Consider the following 19,391-nt stretch of genomic DNA (forward strand, 5'->3'; position numbering starts at 1 on the left):
GTGTTTTAATTCTGGGAAGTGAAACAATCTCTCATTCTCAATCTCTCTCTCTCTCTCTTTCTTTAAAACAGACATGCAAATTTTTCATCAGCTGGCAAGGCTATTACTGTACTCTTCAGAATAGTCACTGGAGAAGACTGGAACAAAATTATGCATGACTGCATGGTAATTACAATACTGCCAGAGATAAGTAGACAAGAAATGAGAGCTACCCTTCCATCTCAAACTGTTTTCAGTATCTTAGCTTTGTACAAGGAATGTTGGGCTTGCCTTTATCTTGTCAAGAAAATAATGTTCACTAAACCTCAGAACATGACACACAAATTGCAGTTCCAGTCTCATACTCACAGTATAATATTTCATGGAGCTAGGCTATTAGTTGATTTTAAAACAAAAATAAAAAGATGGTTTCAAAATCAGAAATGCAGTAACTTAATTTTTCACTATTATCTCTGCTTTGACTGGGGCAAGGTGTCTTTTGAGATTAGCCTTGTCTTTGATTCCTGCACTTTGGCTCATTCTGTGTGAAAGATAGTCTTGATGACCTCAAAATTCTGCCTTGAATTATTACATTTTGCCCAAGTAAATGTTTATCTGTGCTTTCCATTGCAAGGAAAATCATATCCCTTTCCTTTTTAAAATTAATGAGCAGGGAAGAAACGTTTTGAAAACCACTATGCTTCAAAGCACCAGGTTGTTCCTGTATAGTGGCATAATGTACAATGCGCCCTCTGTGTGGTAGTAAGATCCATGCCTCAGCCTTTTTTGTCATACCTCTCTCTCTTTCCTGGTTTCTGTCTACTAAAGGAAGAAAAAAAACCTGCCCACATTAATTCCCACAGTATTATTCCCTAACTGGGAATAAGCGTTAAAGAAATAATATTAAATATTGTATTGATTGCAGAGAAAATAGTAGGTTTTTTATTATTATTATCACTTTACTTTGTTTTCTTTTGTTTTGAAGGTTCAGCCTCCATTTTGTACACCAGATAACAGCACCTACTGGAAAACAGACTGTGGGAATTATGCTGGTGCTCTTATGTATTTCTGTTCTTTCTATGTCATCATTGCATACATCATGCTAAATTTGCTTGTTGGTAAGTGAAAATACAAATTAACAACAAAAAGATCCATCTTGGCATGTAGTATGTTAGATGTGAGTCTGTTGTGCTATTCAGGTATGAGGCTACCTTGTACCGTCAGTGTTACCTTGTATGCATATAATGATTTTGATATTTCTTTGGCAGGGGAATGCTAAAACTCAGGAAGTTTGGGAATGAAAGCTTTTTGAACAAAGAGATGTTTTCTATTTGTAGAGTAGAGTTACCCTATGGAACACTGGTTTCTGAGCTTAACTGAAGAAAGAAAACCTTTGTTCAAACATCACTGGAATTCACTGAGTTGATCTTAGATGTTAGGTTAGGTATCTCACCAGCGTTTAAGATACAGCCTTTAAAAAGTGAGCATGGTGAATACTGATGTGGCAAGATAGTATCTTAAGCATTCAAAATCCTTGTCTGAGCATACAGGCGTTTGTTAATGTGGTGTTTGCACAGCAGAATTAGATGTTACAATGTAACAACAGACTTTCTTCAGGGTGTATTTTGTTCTTGTGGTTTTCAGCTATCATTGTGGAGAATTTCTCATTGTTTTACTCAACTGAAGAAGACCAGCTCTTAAGTTATAATGATCTAAGGCATTTTCAAATTATATGGAACATGGTTGATGACAAAAGAGAGGTAAGAAGAATAATTTCTTGATAATAAGCACAGAAAAACAGTAAATTTCCAGTTTTTCTTGAAAACGAATACAGGGAAAACAAAGTGTGCTGACAAAATTCTCTGAGCAGTTACCGGTCAAATTTGAGAAGTGAGCATGATTTAATATTGCTCATGGCCCTTCAAATACTAACCTGTATTCTGTGAAGTGCTTGTAATAGCAGATTTACAAACAAACATACCTATTCATAGGATCAGTATAATAGCATCTTTCCTCCCAGCTCCCTGAGAGTTGTTCCCTTGGAAGTCTACAGATTCGTATCCATTTTTGTGTCTGATCTTCAGAAGAGCTTTGCTGAGATTTCAGCACCATCTCCTGTAAAATTCTTATGGAGACACTGATCGAGTAGGGGCTGGGTGAGAAGACAATGAAGTGGATTGAAAACTGTATAGCCAGGCCCAGAGGTTGATGATTGGCAGGGTTCTGGTTGGAGGCCAGTAACTCACTGTGTGCTCCAGGGGTCAATAGTGGGTCCAGTCCTAGTCAACATCCCCATTAATGACATGGACAGAGTGGCAAAGGGCACCCCCAGCACACTTGGTGATGACACAAGGCTGGGCAGAGTGGCTGATCTGCCACAGAGTCGTGCTGCCATCCAGAGGGACCTTCACAGGCTGGAGAAATGGGACCACAGGAGCCTCTTGAAGTTCAACAAGGAGAACTGCAAAGTTTTGCATGTGGAGAAGAATAAACCAAGGCACAGTACATGCTAAAGCCACCCAGTTGGAAAGCAGCTTGGCAGTAAAGGACTTGGGACCCCGCTGGACACCAAGTTGAACATGAGCCACCATTGCGCTTGTAGCAAAGAGGGCTAATGGTATCCTGGGCTGCATTAGACAAATTATTGCCAGCAGGCCAGGGCAGAGAGGGTCCTTCTGCTCTGCTCAGCCCTGGTGAGGCCGCAGATGGAGTCCTGGTTTCAGATCTGGGCTCCTCTGTACACAGAGACACAGACATACTGGAGAGAGTCCAGCAAAGAGACAAAGATGATGAAGAGACTGGAGCATGTCTCCTGAGAGGAAAGGCTGGGAAAACTGGGACTGTTCAGCCTGGAGAAGGCTCAGGGGAATCCCGTCAATGCATATAAATACCTGCAGGGGAGTGCAGAGAGGGCAGAGCCAGGCTCTGCTCTGTGCTGCCCAGTGGCAGGACTGGAGGCAATGGGCACAACTTGAAATCCAAGAGTTACCTCTGAACATCAGGAAACTGTCACTGTGATGATGACTGAGCACTGGCATAGGTTTCCCAGGGCAGTTGTGGAGTCTCCATCCTTGGAGATAATCAAAAGCCATCTGGACCTGATCCTGGGAAACTGGCTTTAGGAGGCCCTGCTTAAGCAGAAGGGTGAGACAAGGTGAGCTTCAGAGTTTCCTTCCAACCTCAACCATTCTGTGATTCTGAAATGAGAATAACATCTGGGATACTGAGCTGCTCAGATGCCCACACAAATCATCATCTGAATGATTCATGACATCACTAAGATTTGAATGTGAACAACATTATGGTGAAAGTGGTTGTCTGTAGTTGGCATGTGGCTGTGCTGGAGATGGAAGCTCCTGTCTGTACTCATGGGGGGAGAGAGTTCTGAATCCATCGTGCCCAGCACTGACAGTATCTCTGATGCAGAACAACACCCTGCAGCAAAAGTAGTTCTGATGAGGCTTGTTTAGCAGAACAAAATATTTGAAGATTGTGAGTACCACGATTTCAGAGGGAAGTACTTTCAGTCCTAATTTAGTAACAATAGATAAAAATTGTTGTCACCAAAAGTGCGGGATGCGCTGCCTCTTAGAGCAGATAACCTCTAAAAAGCCAGTAAACTCTCAACATTCTCCTGTTCCTACAGAGATGCACAGAGAAGGGCACAGGTTTACAACGAGTTATAGGCATGGCTATGAGTGTTTAAGCTACAGTTTATTTTCCATTTTTCAAAGGTAGCTCTTTGGGAGTATGATTCTAATTACAGATGAATGCAAATGGGGAAACTAAATCCCCAAGCAATTTTGAAAATTTCTGGCAAAATTAACAGCATAGAATCTCATTGTATATGAGTCAAATGACCACAAAGACTTCTGTGAATTAGCTGAAGAACTGGCTGAATGTGCACGTTCTTCAGTAACGTGTTCACAGTGACTTAAATTAGCTAGGAGAAACAGTTTTTTTCTCAGTGATCAAGCTGAATGCCTGAGTTGGTTGTTGGATCACAGTAATAATTTACCATCTATTATGCAATTTAACACAGGGTGTAATCCCTACCTTCCGCGTGAAATTTCTGCTGAGGCTTCTGCGAGGCAGGCTGGAGGTGGATCTTGACAAGGACAAGCTGCTGTTCAAGCACATGTGCTATGAAATGGAGCGGCTCCACAATGGTGGTGACGTCACTTTTCATGACGTGCTCAGGTACCCTGAGATTTTCTCTACAGTTTTAGAACATATTTAACAGCCTGTGTTTCTTTCCAGGCTAACAGGTAGTCATTAGGTTTGGGAGAAGGCAAGACTGGTAGCCACAGAGGCACTTCAATTTTAAATGTTTTACAAAAATTAGATTTCCCTTTTTCTTCTTGCAAAAATATTAGTGATGGAAAATACAGGTCTTAGGGAATCAGCTCTAAGTATTTTAACAGTTTCATTGCAGGAGGTTTCTCACTAACTACAGTCACATGTCCCTCTTGTATCCCAACTAATGAAATGGACCTTCAAGTGCAGCAACATGACAGTGACCCTGACTAGAAATAAAATAGAAATGGGAACGTTATCCAAGCGTAAACACTTAGGGGGAAAAAAGCCCCAAACCACCACAAATGCCCTAATTCCTCACAGTTCAGCAGTTCACCTGTATTGGATAGCTGGATGTGGGTGATAAGGTCTTTGTTTTGAGCACAGTAAGTCTCTTCTAGAATCATCTCAGCAATTTTTTAGCTTCCAATGTGAATTTACTGTGCATACCTGAGTTACGTATTTTCGCACTAAGGTCTTAAGTATGAGCTTTGATTTTCTAAATTAAGATGTAAAGACACCAGCATTTAAAAATAAGTAAATTTTGTTTCTTCCAGCATGCTTTCATATAGGTCTGTTGATATCAGAAAAAGTCTTCAACTGGAAGAGCTGCTTGCTAGGGAACAACTGGAATATACCATAGAAGAGGAGGTGGCCAAACAGACCATACGAATGTGGCTGAAAAAGTGCTTAAAGCGAATCAGAGCAGTAAGTCAAGCTAAAGCAGGATCTAAATGGTTGCATAAATTGAACTGCTCAACAGTGCTAGAATCTGCTGTCCCTATGCTTCCTTTACTCTGGAGTCATGATAACACTTACTTGAAAAAGTATGTAGCTGTTGCTAACTGAGAAAAAAAAGAAAGATTGTTACAGGTCAATTGAAAGCGCTACAAAAATAAGCATTTTTTTGAAGGCAAAAACTGTCTTCCTGCCCAAACTTTATCTGTCTTTTCAATACAACAGGAAGATGTATGTGCAGAGACCAAAGTCAAAGGAATAAAGAAAAAAAAAATGTAATTCAATGAAACTTCATGGGCTTAATCTTTCTTCACAGAATGCAATTGTATAATTTCCTTGCCTCTGCTGGCAGATGAGAAACCTGTAGATGATTCTCCAAATGGAGCCTGTACTAAGATAAATCATTTGAGTGAGCCATTCCAGTTACTTTGTGTGCAAACAAGCAGAGTGTGTACATGAAAAGCAGGTGTATGAAACATGGCACACTGTAGCCAGTAAACTAAGCAGGGGCAAGGCATTGGCTCAGGATTGGGATGGGGTCACCCACACTCACAGCATGTTCCTGTCCATACTCATATTCCCCCAGACCACTGCCACAGGAGCATCCCTGCCCACGGGAACATCACTGCCCTCCAGGCATGGGTCCAGGCAGAGACCACTCCCAGCAGGCAGTGGTTGAAGCTGCCTGGTGTGGTAAAGGGAAGATTAGCCAGATGACACAAATCCTGGCTTGTCACTTGCCTTGAGCAATGCAGGAAACCCCAGTCTCTAAGTTACTAGAATAGACCCAGCCAGTGCTTCTGTGTTCTGATTATGCAGTGTTTCTGATTGTCAGAAACATTTTACCTCTGCTCAGGATGGCTACAATATATGCTGGTCAAAGTTTGGCTTGGATTAAATATATATTACAAAAAAAAAATCCCGACATTTGATTTAAGTTTTGCAGTTATTTTTGTCTCTTCTTCCAAAATCAACTCTTCCTTTATATGAAAAGTCACAGCCTGGTTGCATTGATGACTGATATTTCAGTTACTGTAAGTCTGAGTCCAGGTTTTGACACATATATTTTTTATTTTTATAAAAAGTTTCTTCTTGTGATTGGGGATTTTCCATAGTGATCTGTAATCATGGCATCTGTCTTCTTCTGTTTGTAAATTTATAAAAATATTTAGCTGGACATTTTGAATATAATATACATTCCAGCTGAAACATCAGTGTTCAATGATACATAGTTTCATTTTGATCTCATCTCTGTAATAATAATGGCCATAAATTTAATCTCAGCCCTCAGTTCTGGGTTTGCTCAACTCTGTTGTTCATTTCATTATGTTACTGAACTACACTATGTTAAAGTAAATATGCTATTCATTTCACTCTAATAATATGGTTCAGATCATTTCACATTCACATGAACCATTTATAAACTGAATGTAATTATGGAAGTTAAGATATATTTTCAAATTCTGTTGTTATTCTGTAAGTCTCCCTAGAGGGATCATGTGAAAACTACCCAGGAAAGTGAAACCCTTCCTAAGTGCTGTTTATTTTAATTTAAAAGCAAATTAGATTGTAAAATCATAATGGTAGTAGGCTTGTTTTTCTATTTGTACTGCAAATCTATACTTAGTCCCAAGGTTTTCACTACTATTTTATTCAGTCTTACTGACAGCCCGTTCCAAAGTCCATGAAAGAAATCAGAATTTTTTCATTGCCTTCTCGTAATTCCCTGTGAATCTCCACCAGTTTCCTGGTTTCTTTTTCTCTGCAAGAACTTTTAACTGATAAATTCAAAACGTTGTATGTGTTTAAACTCTAGGTTTAAACCGACAATTGAGCAACGTGCCTTCCACTTAATGTAGTTCATGAGTTTCAGCCTCTATTCCCTAAAGGTTACAAATATGCTGGAATTCACTTTATTTAAATAGCAACATCTAATATGTGGACCTTTATCAATGCACCTGGGATCCACAGCTGGTGCTCACTGTTCAGTTAAATATTTAGAATGCTTAAAAAAAAATCAAATTCATTGGTGTGACATTTTTTTCATCGCATACTGTACCTTGATAGAAACAGCAGCAGTCGTGCAGCATTATCCATAGCCTACGAGAGAGCCAACAGCAGGAGTTGAGCCGATTTCTGAATCCCCCCAGCATTGAGACAACACAGCCAAGTGAAGATATGAATGCCATTAATCAAGATAACAGTGCACAGCCAGAGGTATGTTATCCAGAAAAATATCAGCTACTCATAACAAATTCAGAAAACTTCCATGCTTCTTATTTGTTCTTTTTTAAACATCATTTTAGCTGAAAAAAATTAAAAACAATACCTTGTTTTACCTCAGTCTTTGCCATCAGATGTAAATGCAAGATGCTCCAAGGTAGTAATTCCCCAACATAGTTAGCTGTCTTGCTATCGCCATAAAGGGCAAACTCAGCTGTACAACTCTGGCAGCCCCATCTTTCAGCTCTTGCATGAGCAGTGTGCAGGCTTGGGGATGTGAAGTTTTCCAGTTCAGGCATTCTGAAATGGTGTTTACACTGACAGTGAGAACACTGGGCATGCTGGGACCTCTGAGCAGGAGTCCTGGGCTCTTCCAGGATAGGGAATGTAGAAGGTACAACGTAAGGGCTGCTTTCTACAGTAGTTGTAGTAGGCTGAGAATAATTTCATAGCCTTCAGTAGGATGAATGGCAAAGAGAGCCCACATGATCTTTTGTTAGTAGTAGTTTTCTGGGGTATTAAAGAGTAGAAAGCATGGCAATATGTTTTGTTTGTATTCATGGATAAAGCTTAAAACAGAACAGAAAGGTATCCCTTCCTAGGCTTACACCCATGCAGGGGGGAGCTATGACTGAGATTCTTTTTCTTCTCTTCAGACAAGTAGCCAGCAGCAGCTCCTTAGCCCGACACTTTCTGACAGAGGTGGCTATAGACAAGACTCCGGAGATGCTGGGAAACCTCAGCGGAAATTTGGACAATGGCGTTTGCCATCAGGTAAGTGAAAAAGGTTTATCAGTAGAGTCCCCACATGCAAAATTGGTGCTGTGCAGTAACAAGGCCAAGAGAGGTTTCATGATGCATGGTTCTGCCTCCTGGCTGCTGCTTGCAGCCACATCACAGCTTTCCTATCCTCATGCCTGTTGAAGTAAAGCAGTTTCTCCTTTTCCTCACAATGCTGAAATTTTGGATGGGTTCAAGCATTGCCCTGTGAAAGTGGTTGCATTTTTCACTTTTTCAGACATTTACTCAGGACCTTGGACATCAGTCAGTCCTATTCTGAATCAGAGCACTGCCTTCAAAGGCTGCCACGATTCAGACCCTAATCGTATCTAAGTGGAAGTAGGAGAGATAGTCATGCTGTTCTGTTATTGACCCTACTTTAGTGGCCAGTTTACTTGTCCAAGAAACAGGATAGTTTAATATAGAGCTTTCAATCCATGATTTCCATTTAAATATCACTGGGCAGCAAAGATCAGCATTTTGTTGGAAAAGAGAGAAAGAGTGAAACATGCTAAGGAGGAATCATACTACTGTAGTCAACTGCACAGGCCTTCAAGTGAGAAAGCTTGAAAGAATGACTAGCTCAGGGTTTCCTTTCTTAGCACTGATCTGGTCCATGTCAATTTTGAATGTTCCTCAGTGGATGGTCCTAAAAAGGAGGGTCATCTCCATGCACAATACAGCTGACAGATAAGTAGTCTGCCTCCAGTTCAGCAAAGACAGGTATTTAAGATCATGAATAGCATAATTAAGATCAATTGTGGAGTTAATAGACTTGTGGTTTAGTGCCATATCAGCAACTTGTACTGGCTTCAACCCCTAGGCCATAGTAAAGTGTCACTTTCTAGATGTAGCTCTTGATGTAGCTCCTAAAAGCACCTCCCCCACCCCCCCCCCCCTTCCTCACATTAATACTGTCACCATTTTGACAGCAGGTTAGCTCATGTAAGTACTGCCTGAATCATTTAGGTTGCAAATAGCTGGATAAGAAGAGATATCTTGCATCAGTTATCCCAGCAGAAAGAAATGAGACTTTGCTCAGTTAAACTGCTCTACCAGCAGATTAGTGGGAGCAGTGTGAACATCTGGAGCTGGGAAAACAAACAAACAAACAAAACAAAACAATTTAAAAAAACTAAAAAAAAAACCACCACCACCACATTAAAAGAGAGCCCTACTCTTTCTGAACTAAATCCGTTTAAAGGTGCTGTAGTCCTGCTAGTTCTGTATACCTGGATTCTAAGCAAAAATGTTCAAGAAGCAGGTCAACTCTAATACAGAACTTTGTGTTTAATTTCCTAGCCCCCAAACCAATAAGCCATTCAGTGTCTTCAGTCAACCTCCGTTTTGGTGGACGTTCAACTATGAAATCTGTTGCATGCAAAATGAATCCCATGTCCGATGCTGCTTCCTGTGGATCAGAAGTCAAGAAATGGTGGACAAGACAATTAACTGTGGAAAGTGATGAGAGTGGAGAGGACCTTCTTGATATCTGACAAACATTTAAGTCATACTACAATCTAATTTTCTATGTTTAGAATTAAAGATGCTGTGCAATGTATGATTTATTTAAAATCAATGTCATCAATTTTCTCTTATGCTTATCCTCCTGCCATATGAAGCGTAGCACACACTTCTGTGTTAGAATTGACCTTTATAGGTACTAACTGTACTCTTAAGAAACCTGTATACTATAGCATTACTAACAAAGCCAGAAAGACTATATTGCCTTTAGCAGACAGAGCATTGAAAGATTTCATGTGTTCTGTAGAATCATAGTGATAATTTGATATACACGCCTCTGTGGTTTTCTTCAACCTCTACCATAAAGTGGCAACACTTTACAATACAGGGGCAGTGTATTTCTTCTTGTTGTGTTTTCCCTAAGTTCTTATTTAGTAACATTTCTTTAGAAAGATTTTATTATTCACAAATGACCTGAAGAGGTCAGCACTGACTTCATGTTCAAGGGAAGTATTTTTACTAAGTACAGATACTGAATTACAATTCTAAGCTTTCTCCAGACCTTTTTTTAAAATATGCAAGATACAGGATTACTCATTTTAAAATCAGAAGGTGAAGGATTGGCTTTTAAAATGTAAATATCTTTGAGGTTTGGTTAATTACGCAAAGAGCTTGATTTTCATAGAGAAAACAAGGGGAAAAAAAGAAAAAAAATACATTAAAAACTGTGTATTTAAGCATCCAGCAGAAGACTTTCACATAAAATCATGGGTTTATGCTTCATTTTCAGAATATACCGGTTACATATATGTGTGGTGTCATTATTCTTCTTTTAACTGGGTCCCATTTTTCTTGGGTAGTTGTAAGATTTTCTTCTTGTCTGTGATAAAAATTAGCATGTTGGGGATTCTAATTACAAAATAGTATTCTATGTCTTCAAAACTACGTTCAGTTTTGCCTGGATAGGTGGAAGTTTACTTAGCCATGTTACTGCTCATGCTACAGCCCTGCAAAGGTAAGGCATGGCACTGTGCTGTGGTTAAGTACTTTTGTCCCTTTTATCCCGACGCATCATATTTGACATGTTAGCCTTCACTTGTTTTGTGAGCCACCAATAGTGCTACACTACCGCTGGTGAAAAAGCAGCTATCGCTTTCATAAAAGCTTTTCCAGTGAAAGGCCAATGCTATACAGATATGGAGGTGGAGAAGGAAAGCCACAAAACACAACCACATTTACTAGTTTCAGAATCTAAGGCTGTCAAAAAATGTGGGGTAAAATTGTGCCCTTCCCTCAGGGAAGAACTAAGAGGTTGCAGATTTTGTTGCTTGGCCCCTGACTAGGTTTTATAGCATAGCTGGGACCTTTCTGTTACCATTGTTTCCTATGGAAATGATAGTTTGCTCTAACATGGTCTGATGTGAGATCTTGTAAGAGGCTCACAGTTTATTTACATCACCACTTCAAAAATATATCCTTTCAAAAGCAGACAAAAGCCAGTGTTTTGCAATTTTTATCTGGCCAAGATATTAATTTCAAGTGGTCAGAATACAACAGTGAAAACACACAGATGCCTTCACCAAAAGTGAAAATTAGTTTTGGCTATGAAATACAGCTTTCTTGGTATCTGTCAATGTTTTTTCCCAGTGTATGGTTGAACACTGTTTAGATTTTTTTTTTCCTAAAATAGTCATATTGAATACATCTGTATTTTGTGGGGGGTTTATGTGTTTTGGGGTATATTTAAGTTTAAATCTAGTCAACTGTAACTCTATAGTAAAAGAAAGTGTGCATTCTCTTGTTTACTAGATTATGAACTATCAACAAAACTTCATATGCAAATCCATTACTTTGTGTTATGTTTTGTGCTTGTTTAAGCTGAGCTTTTGTATATATAACAAAAAGATAAATATTGAATTTATAAAAGATGGTATCTTTGACAGTTCAATAATACACTGAACTGCAGATAACTCTTGCTGCAAGCCTTCTTTTTAAAAAATCTGGCAAACATTTTTTCCTTGCCTTACAGTACACTGTCAATAAAAGTGAGTTGCTTTAAGCAGTATTCCTCCCTGTGGTTTTCATTGTAACTGCATTGGCTATATCTGGCTCACCCATGATAATGCTGCACAGTAACAATCTCTGTGGTTTTTACAGGATTGTGTAGAGGTGCTTTCAAACTCTTGCAATTGACAGCTTTTGTTTTTCTCCAGCAACTGACCTCATCAGTACTGCCACAAGGGGTCTCAGTCAAAAGATGGGACTAAATAGGACTGTTGATTTTTTTTTTTTTTGTATTTAACCCACTTTTTTCTTTGTTTGCTTCAGAGCCTGGATGTGAGAGAGAGAGTGTGTGTGTGTGCCGTTTTACTTTTGCAGATATAGGAAGCGGAATAAAGTTACAAAAATGTGAAAATAATATATACACAGGCACACAAGCAACCAGTTTAAGGTAAAGAACCTCAGCACAGCACTGCCAACATAACTAAATAAGGTCCTACTCTGCAGCACAGCAACCAATGCACATTTGCAAATTAAGATGAAGCAGAGAAGAGATCTGAAGAATGATGATGGAAGTTCAAACAGCTCGCACCAACAATAGAGAGACACAAAGAGGAAACAGTGTGTCAGGAAGTCAGAGTCAGTCCAGAGAGCCTTAGAGAAAAGTTCAAACAAGAAAAGATCCTAAGCAAAGGTAAACAAAAAATTGCTGGAGGATTATTACTATCCAAAGTTATCCTATACAAATAAAAAAATGAAGGTGTTTAGACTTCTTTTCATCCACTAAGAGAGCTCTGTTCCATAGGAAGCAAGTTGTAAAAGTGTTCATGGCTTCACTGGAAAAAAAGTGTAGTGCATATTGTCAGTGCTCAAATAAAAACCTACTTGTGGGAAGTCTGAAAACACACAGCAAGGATGTATCTCAATATCATTCCAAAGTCAGATCAGATTTCAAACAATCACTTTTTTAATGAAGAAATTAATCATCTGAAACCATTTTCTTTTGGAAGATATCCAACTGAATTAAGAGCTGAAAACATAAAATATGCTTTTACAAGCTGAAAATACCATCTTTGTTTTGACTAATGTGGTGCAATCAGGCTTAAACATCTTCAAAATAACATTACATTCAGTATTGTCTGCATTTGAAGACCAGTATCACAGCTTCTGAGAAGCCAGAGAAGATTAAATGCCAAGAGCGAGTAACTTTGTGAGAATAATCTATTTTGTTCTCTTCTTTTATTCACAACACGCCCATGCAGATTAGGGTGTCCATGAATAACCGAAGTAGAAGAGTTTGCACTGTTGTCACAGTAATTTGGAGGACCAGCAAACAACCTCCCATCCAAAATGCCCACTCCTTCTGCAATATTTCCACAAGCCAAAACAAACACTGCCCTGAGCTGTCAATCAAAATTTCCAATAGGATTATTTCAGTCTCCCTGAATCTAGCTTTCAGAGGCTGAATTCATTCCTGCCATTGAAGGCAGTTTAGTCACACCACAGATGAACTTGCCACAATGCATAGGCTGATGCTGGGAAGTTGGCTGCCCTGGTTTGTTCAATTGCTCTGGAACACAAAAGAAGCCTCACTAGAATTCAATTAACCTTCCTCTTCATTGCAAGGGCGCTGGTGTCAGACCCCATTAGCAGCTGTTGCCCATTGTTCTCAACGAAGAGCCTCTAAGCACGAAGTTATTAACCCATCAGTGAGCTAAGTGTATGGGCAGTGGCATTTTATCCTCTTCCACAGGTTCCTGTCTCAGATGCTTATTCCAGTACTCTTACTGGTTTCATACTTTTACCTGACTTGCATATCTGCCCTGGGGAATTTGGGTGAATTGCCTCAGAACCTACAAAAGTGTGTTTCATAAAAGGGTATCTTCCTGGAAAGAAAGAAATGTCTTTAGTACATGTAGAAAAGGAAGGAAAAACTCCAAACACTATCTGTCAACCTGAAGAGTTGTTGACACAAGGCTGTTCTTCCTTCTGAATTCAGGCATCAACCACCAGTGGCACAAGCCTCCAGTATCTCAGTGGGAATTACTTTTTTTCAGGAAAACTTTTGCCACGGTTGGAAACAAAGTGGTTTAAACAAGTGTAGTGGTTTGGTCTAAAATACTCATTACTGTTTATCTTCTGTGAGATAAGAATTAGGAGAAATGCAAAGCAGGCACCAACTTGAAGGAATATAAAGAAGTTTATTAACAGACCTAAAAGAAGAAAAGAAAAAAATTATACCACCTTTAGAACTCTCCTCCTCCCCCCACCTTCCTCCCTTCTCCCACTGACAATGTAAAGACAACCCTTAAGATGTTCAGTCTGTTTACCACATCCATAATAACCTTGTTCAGTCCATTTAGAAAGAGAAGTCTCTTTTTGCTTGTGCTATGAAAACAGTATCACACCGAGACAGCCACCCACTTCCAAATATTGTTCAGTCCATTTAGGAAGAGGAGTCTCTCTGCTTGCGATGTGAGTCCCTTCCCTCGACTTGCAGCTTTTCCCGCAACTGCTTTCGAGGGTCCACTCTTGAAAGTTTTCTGGGGTACAATTTTAAGGTTGAGCTGTTCAGAAACAAAAAAAACAGAGGCCCTTCTCCTTCCCTGGGAGCAAAGGGTCATCTTCATCTTTAAGACTATCTCTGGTAGCATCTCTAGGAATTGAGGTTTTTCTCCTTTCCTCTTTGGAGCAAAAGTCCTCATCTGGTTCATCTGGTTCATCTCTCTCTGTCCAAACTTCTCATGAAATTACAGCTGCGGCAGCATCTGCCTATTGCTTATGAGTTGAACACTCCACCCCCCATATCTTCATGAAATTACAACAGGATACTCTGATATATCATAGCTTCACAACAGACTTTCAGCTTTAAGCATCTCCTCTCTCTCTTCCCTCAGGTTTTCAGCTCTTCACAGCACTAAAAGGGTTAATCTCACCTCGGCCTTGCAGCTGGAATGTGGCTTATCGCAGTTGGTCACCTGGCCTCTGCCGGACAGAGGTGCCGCTTTGCTGAATCTCGGCCGCAGTGGAGAGGGGGGGGTTCCGAGCCGCTCCGGCTGCCCACAGCAAGGCAGTGGGGGGGGTTCCATGGCTGGAACAGGTCAATCGGCTCCAGGCTGGCCGTGGCCCGGCCTGGCTTGGCCCAAGCAGGGCCTGGCCGGGCCCCCTGGCCCCTGCACGGGGCCTGCAGCCACCTGTGCCAGCGCCGGAAACGAGAGAGAGCTGGGGGGGAGTTTGTCTATTCTTAAGTGTGGATCACAGAGGCGGTCACCACTTTAAGTGGCTTAAAGAATTGTCCATATTCAAACTGGCCAGCTGATAGGTTCTATCAGGTCCCAGAGGAAGCTGTAAGCACCCCTTAGCAAGGATATCCCTTCCGGGACTATGCTTGCTAACCTATGACAGCTATCAGTGTGTCCCAGAGACTTGGGCAGTCAGGTTCTAACTGGGTCCTCCAGATGCTGGAAGTCACTGTGGTGGGATTGCTGTTGGCAAGTACATCTTCCCCCAAAGGTGAAAGAAGAGAGTTGGCCCTTGAGTTCATTGTCAGAGAAGCTGGATGTTACATCGTCTCTTGTGCCCTGTTTTCTGGTTTCCTTTTATGTTTTGCTCTCCAATATCATGTAGGGTGGACAGTGTTTAAGCATATTCTCCATTCTCAACATGTGCTCCCAAGAAACACAGGATTCAACAGGTATGATTTCACTATAATGTACATGATGCCAGTTTATAAGGGTAATAACTATTGCTTTTGTGTCTCAACACCTGTTCCATAGAACGACATGTTCTACAGATCAAGTAGATTCTCCTCTCACATTTTCTAAATTCATACACCTGGGGAATCTGTTCACTGAACGTTTAAAAATAGGGAGAAATAAAAGTGAAAAAGAAAGAGAAAGATAAGAAAGAAAGAAAAAAAAAATAGTTACCTGAGCATTGGGGTTTAGTTTTTGGGGTTTTTTCCCATTTTTATTTTAGCAGCTATTTAAAAATAAATAAATCTCTGTTTCTAAATAAAGACAAGCTTCTCAGTTGTTCTGACCAATCCAAGAAAACGAAAAAATATTTTTCTTAAATTTTTTAAGGAAAAAAATTTTTCTTAAAGTCTCTGTTTTTCAAATGCATCTGTTTTGAAACAAAGAACTTTCACATTTTGTCCCTACTTTTTACTTTTAAATCTTATCAAAACCTATTTGCTGTATTTGACTAAAAATTAACAATATTTTGGTTATGAAAAACTGATTTTACCCATAAACTTTTATCATGCATAAAAATTCACCCAATTATTTTTTTAAAGTCCCCCAGGAAAAGGTTCCTTTGGCTGGAAAACTGGACATGACCCAGCAATGTGAGCTTCCATGCCAGAAAGCAAATCATGTCCTGGGCTGCATCAAATGCAGTGTGACCAGCAGGTAGAGGGAGGTGATTCTGCCCCTCCACTCCGGTGAGATCCCACCTGGAATGCTGTGTCCAGCTCTGAGGTCCCTGACACAAAAAAGATGTGGATCTGTTGGAGCAAATCTAGAGGAGGGCCACGAAGATGATCAGAGGGCTGGAGCACCTCTCCTATGAAGACAGCTGGGGCTGTTCAGGCTGGAGAAGAGAAGGCTCAGGGGAGACTTTATAGCACCTTCCAGTTCCTAAAGCAGGATGATAAGTGAGACAGAGTATTTTATGAAGGCCTGTAGTGACAAGACAACGGTTAATGGCCTTAAACTGAAAGTGGGTAGATTTAAATTAGATATTAGCAAGAAATGCTTTACTATGAGGGTGAGGCACTGGAACAGGTTGTCCAGAGAAGTTATAGATTCCCCATTCCTAGGAGTGTTCAAGACCATGTTGGATGAGGCTTTCAGCAGCTTGGTCTAGTGGAAGGTGTCTCTGCCTATGACAGGCGGCTTGAACTTAATCATCTTTTAAGATCCTTTGAAGTCAAATCATTCTATGTTTCCTGAATTTTTTTACCTGCCATACAGAAAAATCACACCCAGGAGAAAGAGGAACACTACCTTAGTTATCAGTATGCTGAAAAACTGTACAAAAAGAACATTTTACTCAATTTACTGGAATTTATTCAGAGAAAATGCTGGTTTGCTGACATCACTGGGTCTTCTTCCCAAGCAATTCAAGTATTTCAAAAACTAAACATCACCAAGGAAAAAAACAAATCACTTTCCCCAGTTCCTTCTCAGCTGCCTGCCAAGTGCTACCAGACGCTTGGTGGTGAGTTTTAAAGTGCTTGTAGGCACTGCTGGCCCTGGCCACCCAGCTATTAGAAGCAACTTCCTCCTCAAAGCTGGTAGATGCAAATAGGTGCCTGTGCCTCTGTCTTCCATGACAAAACTCTGCTTTTTCACAGCACCCACAGTGGGGAGGAGTTAAAGCTCTAAAAATGTCATCAGGCACTGAGAAGATGCAGGTCCCCTCAGGCTGCTCTGCCAGGAGAGGGACACCTCTGTCACCATGAGGCTTGGGCAGCCAAGAGCAGCCAACAGACACAGAAGGCTTGCCTAAGCTTTCCTGCCAACACTTTCAGATCAGTGATATTAGGTGTATAATTTATCCACTCCTACGCTGCAGACAGTCCTGAGGGTGTGATCCAATAACAGGTTTGGCCGCTGTGACTAAGAAGGTGTCAAATGCAGTTGCTTGCAGCGCCGGCTCCAGCTCTACCACCAGAAAGTACAATGCCCTGAACTTGGCCAGTTTAACTCTTCACCCAGTTGCTTCTTCTGAGCTCTGTAAAATGCTCCAGATTTAAAAATCCAGGTATTAAAACCTTCATCTTAATTGCATCAGCAATAGAAAGAATATATATCTGATGCTGGCCTATAGATTTATTTCAACTTCATATGCATTCATCAGTTCAGTGTGTATCTGTAAGGGATTATCTACATGAGGAAATTGTACCAGCTTAAATTTAACCTGTTATTGCAAATTGATTTCTCTAAGTCACTTTGAATACCTGTGGAAATGCTTATTTCAGTTTAAAGGTTATTTATATTGTTATATGTTTAAACCCAAATAACCTTGCTTATATTCCAATGGCAAGAGTGCTCCCACAGGTCTACACAGCAGCCCTCTCAATACCTGCACCTTTAATTATGTGGTTCCAAATCCTTTGCATAGAGGAGGCCCTTCTTATGGTCTCTGGCAGCAGCTGAGATGATAACTAGAAGCTGCTCTAGGAGCAGCTTGCACCCTGCTGCCCGAGCATCCATGGAACCAGTGCCAGGGCAGCACTGGCTCTGCCATGTGACACTCCAATTTGCCCCAAGATTTTGTTGGGCAGTTTGGGGCAATTTACACCAGGAGACATCCCCAAGGAGTCATTTCAGATGAGTCTGTATTAGGTATGATTCCCTCCACCTCGTGCAGTCCTTGGAGCAGCTCTATGACCCCCAATATTCCTACAAGCCTTCCTGCCACACCACATAGAATGCGGGGCATCCTTTGTTTCACGCTGTGGCTGGTGCAATAAATTCCTTGCCTTATCCCAAATGACTGAGCTGAACAAAGCACTCATCTAGACACAAACAGTTGACTTAGGCTCAGATTGCTTTCACCAAACCCTTTCTTCTTTCAAGTAAAACAGTGCTTTTCATCAGGAGAAGGTTTTTGTAGGATCTCTAAGACCTGTTTTCTGAGCTAGTCTAACTACAGAGTTTTAATATATGATCAGTCCCCCACAGCTGTAATCAAACATTATATTCCCCTGGAGCTGGACAGCCAGAGTTGCCAAAAATAGACCATCTCAACGATTTCTGATAGCTGAGCCTTCTAGTGAGGTATCACAGAACTATGACAAATGTGAACTCTTTTAACACTAGAGGGCTGGCATTACTTTACACTGGTCTCTGCACACATTCACACAAGTGGCTTGATCCTCCTTGCAGTAGTGCTTTAATACTGGTTTAATTATTTTGGTTTGTAGAGTATTTAGATACTGCAGTGACAAGATATTTCTACCATCATTATATAACAAGAGACCTTTCATTAACCTTACAGCATTTCTAGAAAAACTGCTTTATTTTTTTTGTGGAAGCATGACTTTTTGGGAAACTCATGACATTTGAATTCCCACTTGTATATGATGTGCACAGAAGTTGTAATAGAAGATTGAGTTAGCAACAGGATTCCATTTTCTGTGTCTCCAGTGACTATGATATTTGCATGTCAGATGGAATGCGGTTTCAATTTGCATATCAATTCTCAGGAAAATTCAGGAGTGAGACCATTTTCAAAATCCAGATACTAAAGCTGAAGAAACAAATAGTTAAGGATGCCAAAAGCCTTATGCCACAAAATAAATACATATTTCACTTCTTGGACACAGAAATTCTGCTCAATAATTTGAACAGTGATGCCTGCTTTTCATGATGCCTGCTTTTTATTTCTGGATCTTCTTTGCCTGGCTGCAAGTATCTACACATGTTCACTTACAAGCTACGGTTAGATGAGAAATACCATAACAGATTATATTTGTTGATGAATAGTTAATCATTCTGAGAAATATTTGAAAGTACAGCTTGCTTTCTGTCTTTTATCATGAAAACAGGGAGTGCTTGGGGTAATTTTTTTCATAACAATTTTTACAGTAAAAGAGGGGGAAAAAACACAGGATGGTGCACAATGTCCACTAAAAGCAGCATGGAGTTTCCCTTTGGCTGCAGTGAGCCCGTGGTGTCCCTCCTTAATGGACACTTTAGCCTAATGTGGTTCATTTCCATTTCAGATGGCCCCATGTGTCCAGTACCCAGCTGTGTGCAGTGACTTGTCCAGTTGTGGTTCACCTACATTCAGTTACACGCCCACATCTTCACTTCACATTACAGTCTGGGCTTCTTCCTCAAGGGCTCATCTAACATGAACCACAAGGCTTTCTGCCATATCGAAGTATTTCCTGGGTA

At 40.4% G+C, this 19,391-nt stretch overlaps 1 protein-coding gene across 2 annotated transcripts in view; it reads left to right on the forward strand.

The window, feature by feature from the left end:
• Nucleotides 1-11,539, forward strand: part of NALCN (sodium leak channel, non-selective) — a 229,631-nt gene extending 218,092 nt beyond the window's left edge. For both annotated transcript variants that reach the window (XM_069007795.1, XM_069007806.1), the window contains 8 exons: nt 72-165; nt 965-1,097; nt 1,624-1,739; nt 4,022-4,179; nt 4,833-4,983; nt 7,081-7,230; nt 7,893-8,010; nt 9,319-11,539. In XM_069007795.1, the coding sequence (XP_068863896.1) occupies nt 72-165; nt 965-1,097; nt 1,624-1,739; nt 4,022-4,179; nt 4,833-4,983; nt 7,081-7,230; nt 7,893-8,010; nt 9,319-9,512 (1,114 nt within the window). In that variant the 3' untranslated portion in view covers nt 9,513-11,539. The remainder of the gene's footprint in view (nt 1-71; nt 166-964; nt 1,098-1,623; nt 1,740-4,021; nt 4,180-4,832; nt 4,984-7,080; nt 7,231-7,892; nt 8,011-9,318) is intronic.
• Nucleotides 11,540-19,391: the final 7,852 nt, after the last annotated feature.

The sequence above is a fragment of the Aphelocoma coerulescens genome, chromosome 1 (genome assembly GCF_041296385.1).
Source record: "Aphelocoma coerulescens isolate FSJ_1873_10779 chromosome 1, UR_Acoe_1.0, whole genome shotgun sequence".
In the NCBI taxonomy this organism is placed as follows: Eukaryota; Metazoa; Chordata; class Aves; order Passeriformes; family Corvidae; genus Aphelocoma; species Aphelocoma coerulescens.